This window comes from Sinocyclocheilus anshuiensis, unplaced genomic scaffold (assembly GCF_001515605.1).
Source record: "Sinocyclocheilus anshuiensis isolate Anshui unplaced genomic scaffold, SAMN03320099.WGS_v1.1 scaffold708, whole genome shotgun sequence".
Taxonomy (NCBI): domain Eukaryota; kingdom Metazoa; phylum Chordata; class Actinopteri; order Cypriniformes; family Cyprinidae; genus Sinocyclocheilus; species Sinocyclocheilus anshuiensis.
This window is the reverse complement of record NW_015555881.1, coordinates 26608-38297: the sequence shown is the minus strand read 5'-3', so window position 1 is coordinate 38297 and position 11690 is coordinate 26608. Positions and strand designations below refer to the sequence as shown.

General features: G+C 34.9%; 2 protein-coding genes across 4 annotated transcripts in view; one reads left to right on the top strand and one right to left on the bottom strand.

The window, feature by feature from the left end:
* LOC107675804 (1-acyl-sn-glycerol-3-phosphate acyltransferase alpha-like) overlaps positions 1–3453 on the top strand; it is a 16231-nt gene extending 12778 nt beyond the window's left edge. Inside the window, exon 6 of the mRNA XM_016470274.1 lies at positions 2322–3453. Within this exon, the coding sequence (XP_016325760.1) occupies positions 2322–2479 (158 nt within the window). The 3' untranslated portion in view covers positions 2480–3453. The remainder of the gene's footprint in view (positions 1–2321) is intronic.
* Positions 3454–8125: 4672 nt separating this feature from the next.
* The window catches only part of egfl7 (EGF-like-domain, multiple 7), a 16353-nt gene continuing 12788 nt past the window's right edge, over positions 8126–11690 (bottom strand). For 2 of the 3 annotated variants that reach the window (XM_016470265.1, XM_016470264.1), the window contains exons 6-8: positions 10116–10192; positions 8649–8823; positions 8126–8569 (exon numbers count right to left, since the gene is read on the bottom strand). In XM_016470265.1, the coding sequence (XP_016325751.1) occupies positions 8550–8569; positions 8649–8823; positions 10116–10192 (272 nt within the window). In that variant the 3' untranslated portion in view covers positions 8126–8549. The remainder of the gene's footprint in view (positions 8570–8648; positions 8824–10115; positions 10193–11690) is intronic. The other variant, XM_016470266.1, reaches the window with a different exon arrangement.

Below are 11690 nucleotides of genomic sequence, written 5' to 3'. Positions count from 1 at the left end.
GTTTCAGATGAGGAAAAAAAAACGCGACTTCTATTTCTGAAAATATCACAGTTAGGAGATTTATAACGAGTGGTTCTCAGCATTATTACAGCAAAGTGCATGATTACAGAACTAAGCCGCTGCAATGGAGCAGCTCTAATGCTATTAAATGAAAGATGATGTACCACAGAGCAAAAAAAATAAATAAAAAAAGAACAGTGAAAGTAACAAAAACTTGTAAAATACATTTTAATGGGTATATTCAGATAAAATACGCGTGTTTTGGCGGGGTTCCCCTGGTAAAATTCGCATTCCAGGGGCTAAATATCACGTTAGTGGGGTCGTTTTTCAACCCGCAGACAATTTATGTAAGTGAGGATAGCAAAATAAAGTAAACTGTGACAAATTATACCAAAAAATTCTTCATACAGTGGACTACCAGTAAAATTGATACAAATTTGGGACCAAAAATTATTCAGTCTGGGGAAAAAAATGAAGTTCAGGTGTGCATGAAGCTGGATGACAGCATGCCCAGGAGACTACAGGCTGTCATTAAGGCTAAGGGTTGCCCAACTAAGTATTGATAGTTGTGTAAATAATGTCATACTAACAGCTGTCTGAATAATTTTTGGTTGATTGTAATCCATTACATACCTTTCTATCAAAGTTATCTAGCATTATCAAGCTGAATTTGTTCTTGTCATATTTTATTACCATTTTCTAAACTATAGCGAATAAACTGTGATAATGTGAGAAAAGTTGAAGGTGTCTGAATAAATTTTGGTTTGACTGTATCTATTTGATAAATGAAGTTAACCAACTAACATTATACATACTCTTTTTGTTTCTGTACCCAATATTTACAAATTTTACAAATGCTATAAAAATATCGGTATCGGCAAGTACAAAAAATAAAAGTATCGGTATCGGGCAAGTACTGGAAAAAGTGGTATCGGTGCATCCCTACTTTTTTGTTTATTATTCTGTGGCAGAAAAAAAAAGTAAGATGTAAACTTGAAGTTGAGAGAGGAAAAGTCTGAATTGTGAGATATAAACTTGCAGTTGCAAGAAAAAAGTCAGAATTGCGAGATAAATATTTAAAATTACCTTTTTTAGTCTTTATTCCGAGGCAGAGACATAATTTTGCATAAAGTCGCAATTCCGAGGAAATAAGTTTATTTATGTTTGGGTCAGAATTGTGAGATAAAAATAGGCCTGGGTGATAAAACGGTATCGATATTTATCGACGGTACACCTTCTTCGATATCAACAGAAAAAATGTTCGATATAGCGCACGATATAGGCACTTGCTCTGAGTGACGCAGACAGCACACACGAACACGAACACATGCTGAAATGAGTGCTGTGCCTGTCTGTGATGAGGAGATTGTGAACAAAGAATTAATATTAGTTGAATTTAAAATAAACATTTGCATTTTGAATGTTAGGTGTGCATCTGGGAGCGTCATCAGTGGCGCGCGAGATGCGGTGATAATGATGTTTGATTAGGTTAAAACCGAAACCAAGCCATTCACACAGAACGCATATTCAGCGCATTTTTTAGACGGACAAATATGACTGCTGCACTCGCGTCGCACAGAAAAGATGTATAGAAAGCCATGCAAAGTTAAAACACGTTTAGAAAACACATCACGAATTTGTGGAGGTTTATTCCTTTTCACTGCGTTTCATATGTTTTTTAATGCAGTCTGTGTGAATGGCACTTCGGCTCTTTAGATTAAGCAATGCATAAATACATGATGCTGTTTTGTTCATAATTGTTTATGCAATTTACGAAATTATTAGATTTTTATGAGTTAATTTAGACGTAATGCAAGTTTTTATAGAGTTACTTCCTTGCGTTGACAATTTAAATGTGCTGCATTATTTTGCTCATTGCGCCCTCCTGTGGCCTCGGGAGACAATTAGACCTATACAATAAAGACCTATTTAATCTGCATATAAAACATTAGAAATTAAATATTTGTTACATTTTTATTGTGTTTGATTGTTCAAACGAAAAATATTTGTTGTTTGTCTCAATAAATTGTGTTAATTATAAATACAGTGGTTAAATGTAAAAAAAAATGTTCTATTGCTTTTTGTTTTGAAAAATAGTATAAAAAATGTCAATAATTATCGATACCGAACGATATGAAACATTATATCGTTGATACATTTTTTTGTAATATCGCCCAGCCCTAGATAAAAAGTCGCCATATATGTATTTGTTTATTATCCTGTGGTGGAAACAAACTTCCATAGAAACTAGAGCATGTTGTTGTTGAGGATGATGATGACGATTATAGTTATAATAAACATTTCTACATTTCTTCAAACAGGAACCATCACTCTGAAAATCCTTCCAAAGATCGAGACAAAGGGACTGACGGCAGATGATGTGACGCCGCTCTCCGAGCAATCGTTCAGTGTCATGCGTTCGGCCTTCGTGGAGATCTCCGGCCAAACCTCGCAGAGCAACGGGCCATCCACCCACTGAGCACCCTTTCATTCGCTCCGACAACAAGGATGGCTTGAGACTACGCCGTTGTGGTGGTGGTAATCATGACAACCAGGCGCTTTAGTATCCTCTCCGACGTCCTCATGAAGCAGGAATACATGTCCATAAATTCACCTTGACTACAGTACATACAGCAGATGTTATCTTAGCCTAGTTTTGATCTCCCGTTGGACTCCAGGGGGCGCTAAGCGGCGGAAGGGCGGGGTTTTTTTCTGGCGTGATGCTTTAACTGCGTCCTCTTTGATGTTGGTTCGGCTCGGACTGCTTTGTTGAGTTTTGGAGCGACTTCCTGAGAACATTGTGGATGTGCGTTTGACATGCATGCCTTTTCTATGTTTCTCTTACTTTCAGAGATCTACAAAGTCTCGAGGTACTTTGCTTGCATTATGGGAAATCAGTGACAGACTTACAATTCGTTTTACTTCTGTCATTTTTGTTGTTGTTGTTGTTGTTTGTTTTTGTATGCAAGTCTTATGCAGGAGTATTTTTCTTTAAATACGTCCCTTTATTGTTTTATATAACTTTGGTTTATTGATTTATTGACCAAAAAGATTGATTTGGAAATGTCCTATACATTCCAGAGTAAAGCTTTTTGTGTGGTGTCAACCAAGGATTCAGAAAACACAAACAGATTGTGCGCTGACTATTAGTTCTGTTTCCTTTTTGCCATTTAAAGGTTTAGTTTGTAACGAATATTTCCATTGTCACCGTTATCAAGTGCGGCTTCTTCCTGTGCCAAGTGTCCAAAGAGTCTCAGCCGCTGGCTGTGTATAAAGGTAGAATATTGTGGAAAACACTATTGATAATTGATCTGTGATCAGGATTGTTTGATTAGCGTTTAGGAGAGAAATACATTCCAGTTGACTTTAGTTCAGTGCTTTGCTCCTCTCCTGTTTTGGTTTGTTTTCAGGCTACAAAATAACATTTTAATTTATAAAAATGTATTTAACATTGTTCAATCCTTTTTTTAAAACTAAAAACCATTTACAAGGGAATTATTATTATAATAACTAATCGAAAAAGTATTATCTAACACATTATATAGACTATGGCGTTATCTAAGCAGCCAGTTTAACTAAAATGTGTTTAAGAGCCATTATTATTCAGATTTTGAAGGACTCAAAATCTCAAAACTCAAAAATCAATTTATTTTACATTTACAATTTATTTTCAAAACCTGCTGTAAAATTGTCCCTTGGAATTATTATATAGTAAATTGCTGAGGTTTGTAATATTTTTAAGTGGATGTTGACATGAGACATGGAAAGATGATCATAAAATGGTCATGCGCTTATTTGTGAGGGCTGCTCATAGATCAGGTATTAAACTTTATCCTCAACCTTAAGTTTAACTAAGGAAATCCATATAAAAATAGATATATTTAAATATTTGAAAATGACATTCACAATTTAATCTTAAAATGATCAATTATTTAACACATATTTATTAAACCAGACTGTATTGACCGCTTATGGCAGTAAATTAAGATGAATATTTGTAATTACTTTCAGAGACATTTCTAATCGCATTGCATCGTTGAATCTTATATTTAATGCTTGATGTTGCAGTTCTTATTGTTTGTTAAGAATGTATAACATCCTTAATTTAATATGTACAATATTATTTAAGAGGACTGAATTGTACGTATCACATTTTGCTTTGAACGAGACATTTTGCTTTGAACGAATGTTCAGTTTGGTTTTTGCTAAATGTCCAAATAAGGCCCTGTTGTTGTTATTATTCAGTACAAATTTAAACACCAATGCAATTTTTGAACCCCCCTTTTATGTTGTGTATTCGGTCACAGATTTTATAAGCCCTGTTTTCAATGTCAGTTTTGCCCTGCCGACTGAAAACCGTGCTGCGTTCACGAAACAGTGTGTACAAGGTGTTGTGTGATTTTCACCAAAGCTATTAAGGATGTACAACAGGTGAAGCTTGTAAACGCTCTGATTATAAGATCCGTTAGACGAACCTGTCAGACATTTCACGGGCAGCCTTGTGTATGTGTGTGTATGAGTGTGTGTGTGTCCATTGTGTGTGCTGAATGTGTTTGTATGGTGACCTGACACACAAATGAGCTAAAGCCCATTGTAAAATCTGTAAAGTCATATAAGACGATGATTATACATAAACATGTTGATTGTGGTAGATTCTGGATGCAACCTGTGTTAAGAACATCTAGGACAAAGAGTCAATAAATCGTCTGTTTTTCCAATAGGAATGGTAGAATTTGTTCTTGACCTTTGTCGTGGAATTTATTTCAATTTTTTATTTTTTATTTATTTTTATTTTTTTACACACACATTTACTTGGCCTAATCGATTACTACAGACAAACCTAAAAGAAAAATATTTGCATTTTTAGATGTTTATTTGTGTTGGAATTAAAAATATAAATATAAAATTGTATATATATATATATATATATTAGAGCCCGACCGATATATCGTTTAGCCGATATTATCAGCCGATATGAGCCTGTCGCCGATATATCGGTATCGGCGAATATGCCGCCGATATTAATTTTTTTTTTACAGCGCATATAACGCAGATAAAATGCTTGAAATCGTGTAATTACTTAGTTTGTCCAGCAGAGCGCACTCCATTGTTTGCTTCTGGCGACCTGGATGAAACGCTTTAAAGCTCAAGTCTATGGAAAACCATTGAAACTTTGAATGGCCATATCTCCATAACGGCGCGGCGAATCTGCACCAAATTCGGGGGATCCCTTCAGCTCGAGGAACGCTCTCGAACTCGAATTGAGTGTACATCTCGAGGCCCTCTTTCGAATGAGAACACCCCTGCGTCTATAGCCCCTGGGGTTCGGGAATTACGGGCGGTTAAATTCGCGGTCTGGCGCCGACCGATCTAGCGATCCCGGGGGACTACCGACGCGCGGAGGGTGGCGTTCGAGAGGGCTCCTCGAGCTGAAGGGATCCCCCGAATTTGGTGGAGATCCGCCGGCGCGTTCGCGAGATAGTGACACCAGTCAACACTTTCACTTCAGTAAGGAGGTCTCTTGTTCAGGCAGCAGCATTCAAGCGTTGTCTTATTCGACCGTAAGTGCCCTGCGAAGTGGACTTCACATGAAATTCCGCCATGATTCCAGTTCCAAGGGAACGTACACGTTGCATTCAAAGGGCAGTAAAGTGCGCGAGACGTGAATTTATATTTATTTACAGAGGTAATTAAATTGTCACACTTCACGCTTCTCTAGTAAGTTTCGTCCATGTGTGAAGACAGTAGCGCAAATCCGTGAATGAATGTTCCGAAGTAAAATAAACTTCAACGGAATAAAGTTGAATGGAATTGAATTGAATTAAAGTTGAATAAACTTCAACTGTACTGTTCAGTGCACTGTCAGACTCATTTTGAATAAAGTTTATTGTTAAATTGTTAAATGCCCTGCCTCCGTCATTACATATCTTTGTCACGTCATTATAAGTGTTTGATCACCACATTTGAGTGATCATTGCAAAAAATGTGTTTATGTATATATATTCTGTTTATGTATATACTGTATTCTATATATAGTACCAGTCAAATGTTTGGACACGCGAATGGGAAAGTGTCCAAACTTTTGACTGGTACTGTACTATAATATACACAAAGAATATCGGCCGATATATCGATATCGGCCTTTTTTTTACTCCCAAATATCGGTATCGGCCCCAAAAATCCCATATCGGTCGGGCTCTAATATATATATACATACATACACACACACACAATTATACTGACTGTAGACCTACTCAGATCCTTTACCCAAAAGTAAACATTACTTTTTTGCAATTTTATATATATGTACACACACAAATAGATAAATATTATGCATTTGAAGATGTTCCAATTCACACTTAAAGTATGGAGCTAAAATTGTATCAGAATTCATGTATTAACAAAATGTTATTGACAAATGTGAAAGTTAATTCACATTCACAAAAAAGTTAATATAGTTCCAAAAAGCAACTCTCAGACTTCTACTTCATCTAATTCATATTCACAAAATATGATTTTCAAATGCACAGGAATATTGTGTGAATGTAAATTTTGTTGTGCATTTTCATACTTGGCTTATTCACTTTCACGAATAAAAGTTTTTATATTTGCAAACAGTAAATTCCTAAAATTCATAACCTTATTTATATTTACAAAATGCACTTTTGAAATGCACAAAAATATTTTGTGAATGTAAATTTGTTTGAACATTTGCATATTTGGCTTAATTAATCAAGTTACAAATAGGCTTGCCGCGATAGACGGTGCTGACATATCGTGACGATACCGTTGTTAAGCCGCAACACCGGTTACGTCACTTGCCCACCGCGTCACCGACCCCCACCGTCGTTTTGATTTTTTATAGTAATAAAAATAATTTAGTTCAGTAAAAGAACAGGCACTACAATTAAAAACTGAACGCGGCTGCTCAATGCAGCGTACCGAACGACAGTCGCATCGCAGATCAGATTTCATTTCTCCAGTGAAGAGAGCGAGTCGAGCTGACTGACAAGAAGAGTGGGGTGAGACAGACAAGACGATCGCGGATGATTTAGTTTCGAAACGAAATGCAAAAGCGCCTTTTTGGCAGTATTTTGGATTTTGAAAAGCCTGTTGACTTTTGCCGTTTATCTAAGGTGATTTTGGAAGTTTTTTTAAACATTAATTTCTTATTTAATTGGTTCCACAGTGTTTGCTGATTTTTACTTTATTTAAACTTTGTGTAATTTATGTATTTTATTTGATATCAAGGTGTTTGCGGTGCCTCCAAGCTTTCTTATTCGTTTTGCTAATAAACTTTCAACGTTTCTTATTTATTTGGTTATATTATACATGTTTACTTATTTCCAATTTTGTATAGGCTACCTATTTAAACTTTATGTAAGTTATTTGTTATTTTATATTAGGCATAGCCTGCCCTATAGCATGGTGTGTTTTTATTTGTTTTGTTAATAAAAGTTCTATGTTTTATATATATGCTAAAGTGAGTTTGAAGTTGTATTTTGTTGTTGCATTCAAGCAATTGATGTCGAATTGCCGCCAATTCGAAAGTGAAAGTAAAATGTGCATGGCGCTTTTAACCTATTTAAAAGCGAAGGAAAGCGAGGAAAAGAGGGAAAATTCAAACAAACTAAAAAGAACAATTGCTTTACGCCGAATTGTCGCTATTTGAAAGTGAAAGTAAAATGCGCACGCTGCTTCTGCAAGCTATTTAAAAGCGATGGAAAGCGAGGAAAAGAGGAAACGCCCCCGCAGGTGATACTGTCACATACTGTCACACGTCGATTAACCGGTGGGAAAATTTCCTCACTGTCACAACCCTAGTTACAAAATATGATTCACAAATGCTCCATTCACATTCCCTAACCCTAACAAGTTTATATATTTGCAAACAGTAATAACCTAAAAGTAAGGTGAATTAAGTTATGAGTTCTTGAATTTCTGTTTGCATATTTTGTAAATGCATTAATTTGCATATTAATAATGCAATAAACTATTGTAGCTCCATAGCAAAAACAGGTTTTCTTCTGGAACATTATTTTTCTCCAAACTACAGATAATATAAACCACAGATACTCAATTTTGTATAAATTGTAATCTTCCGAAACCACAAACTCCAGAAACATTCGAAGTTTAAGCAGTTTTATTACAAAAATTTAAACATAACAGTGTTTAAAAAAGTGATACAATTTTGTATTGTTTTCCCAATAGCAATACTCAGGAGAAGAACATGGACTTATAAATACATACATTTACATTTCTCTTAACTCAGACTTAAACATGGAGAGACCATAAAGCTGCACTTACACCAATAATTAAATGAAAGAAATACACTGAAAAACATTATGAAACAATCAAAGCTCCAGCTCATGGGCCAGAAAACTTCATTTTGGCCAAACAGGAGTTTGTGTGTTTGATATTGTGTTTTCCTATATGTTTTTTGAGTGGATTGAACATGTTTACAGGGTTCAGGCCCTCAGTGCTGCGGTTGTTAATTTAGACTTCTCAGATATTGGTTTCACTTGAGGATGCAGCCCATCTTTGATCGTCTAGTTTTCCTGGCAGGCACCTAATAAAGATGTTTCTGTTATTTTATCAGTTGAAACCGATTGTACAGATAAATTTCATACACATAAATATATGCTTACAGGCTCCGATACGCTCCTCCAGGAACCCGACCTGCTCACTGAGCGAGTCGATGCGGTCTAGTTGCTGCAGAGAATGCGACAGGAAGTTGGTCCTCTCAGGCAGGAAGCTGTTAGTGTCTCCCATACCATCCAAGGGGAAGAGCGTGGTGAAGGGAGCCAGAACCATCTCTAGTTTCTACAGAGAGAGAGAGAGGAAGGTATTTTTACATTTGGGGACACTGAATTTGTGACTTTACAAATGGCAAATATGAGAATAAGGTTTAATACAGTAGTTCTTACTGTAATTAACATAAACTAACAATGACCAATACTTCTACAGCATTGATTAATCTTAATGTTAACATTTACCAAATCATTTTTAAAATCAAAAGTTGTTAATGCACTGTGAACGTGCATGAATAATTGTATTTTTAATAACTTAAACAAAGATGAATAAATACTGTAAAAAAAGATTCTGCTCATTGGTTTGTTAACTGTTAATGAATGAGTCCTTATTATAAAGTGTTAGTAGGATATGTTTAGAACAGCATACTACTATACTACTCACGCTATTTTTGCAGTCTATAGTATGTATAGTGTAGCACAGATTTTCTGTATGCATGGATGACATGCTACAATCGCCAAACTATGCAAGTGCACTGCAGGGTTTTTAAATGAACTAACATAAACCATTAAAAAAAAAAAAACATATTCTGAACATGAACATGCAATTTATTATGCACACTACTGTTTTATCCTTACATACTGCCAGGGTTATTATAGTTAGTTAAAACTATTTAAAAAAAATATTTATTTGAAATAAATATTTTTTAATGGGTTTTAGTTTAATAATAACAATAACTTGAAGTACTTAACTAAAATTAAATTGAACTAAAGTTAATAAATAAAAATGAATAAAACCTATATAGACCTATTAAAAAAAAACACTAATAAAAAGGAAAAAAACAACCATATTACTAAACCTTCAACTAAAATTCAAATGAAAACAGAAAATGTAAAAAAATCTAATTCAAAACATTAACATAAACTATAATATATCTATAAACTATAACTATAATATAAACTATAAAGTATATCAGTGATGGTAAAATAACACTGCACACCATCACACCCTTATTTAATTGAAATTATAGGCAGTTTGTACAGTGCATATTCTACAGTAAGCTAGTATTGTTTTGTTTCTGTTTAAATTGTGTGAGGTAATGAGTGTGTGTAGTAAGTGTTAGTTGTTATTTACCAGAAATATCTGCAAACCGCAAAGCCAGTTAATGGTCACCTGTATCTGCCAGTGTTTAATATTTCAGAGCCTGTGATGTGTGTGCTTGACTACTGCTTTTAATTAAACTATTAGCAAGTCTTTGAACCAATAAGCTGTTTTGGCAAACGCACTACAGTTTCCCGTCGTTTGAAGTAGGATGTGTCCTGAGGGTGTGTGTGTGTGTGTGTGTGTGTGTGTGTGTGTCTGACCTGCTCGAGGAGCTCCACTCTGTTTTTAAGGATCTGAACTTCTTCGGTAACGTTTGCCACCAATCCCAAACCTCCACCTTTAAGAACAAAAGAAATACACACAGAAATCAGAGACGGACCACACACACACACACACACTGACATTCAGCCTTAATTAAAACCCGTAATGCAGCACACAACTCTATTTTTAATGTTTTAAGATCCAGGCTTTGAACATAAATAATGCATTTATTCGGGCAAGATTCAAAAACACAAACTGACTGCGGGCTTTTGTATGACTTCCAGAAAGCACTGTTGTTTTACGTTATATTTCTGCATGTTCTCTGCTTTCATGAATCCATGATTAATATCCAAAGCGATCCCAGAGCAGACCAAAGAGCACAGATGAATAAAAAGACAGACATAAATTGAAATAGAAAGAGAGAGAATGAAATGAGTGGAGGGGGTGATAAACGGGGAAAGTTTGAGGTTTGGCAAGAATATGATGCAAATACTTTGATATGCACTTCCAAATGACTGAGACCACTAGTGAAAATTTTTGTTCTTTGTATTTATTTATTTATTGGAAAAATACAAATTTAATTAACTGCATAGAAAATTTTAACTAATTAAATTATTTTATTTATTTTATATTTATTAAAGAAATAATGCTTTTGTTCATGAAATTATTTTAGTAAATAATGTATTTATTAAATGATTTATTAAAAATATTTATGAATGTATTTCAATTTTAAATTATTTTAAATTATTTATTTATAGAAAATAATGCAATTTATTTAATTATTAGTTCTCCTATTATTTTAGATATTTATTTATTCTATTTATTAATGTATTTTATTTTTGTAATTATTAAACAATTTATTAAATATTTATTTTTTATTTTGCTTTAATAACAGCAGCACTCAAGGTGACATTAACAAACCTGATGATCAAAATCTGATTCTTCAGTGTGAATTGTCTAAAAGAACGTCTTGTGCTTCAGTGGAAACAGGAACATCTGATCGTAAAGTGTCGCGTCACTAATTTCCTTACTGTGACCTAGAAAGAGTACAAAATCTGAAACATTTCTTCATGTTATGTCATGTTTCTTTGCTTAAAATGATTAAAAAAAACAACAACTTTGTATATTTCCAGGTTAAAGTTAACAAAAAAAAAACAGTTCTCAGACTTTTGCACCCCACTCTACATGAAATCAGGTCATATTTCATCACAAGTTTTAGTAAAAGAATAACCGCTGACTGTGATTGGTTGTTTTGTAAATGGATGTGATTGAGACCCAATCATATTAGAGCTCAGCCCAGTAAGTCCCGCCCCTTGGCAGTTACTCAGAATGTTTTGGGTTGTGAGCTCTAACAGTCTAAAAACTAGTCAATGGGTCGCACACACTCGCACAGTGTTTGATTCGGCTGCTTCAACAGAAACACACACACACACCCTGAAACTCAGTCAATCTGTCCCAGATGTGTGGTGTTACGAAGACACGTGGGAGCGAGCGAGAGCCACTGTGTGTGTGTGTGTGTGTGTGTGTGTGTGTGTGTGTGTGTGTGTGTGTGTGTGTGTGTGTGTGTGTGCTCT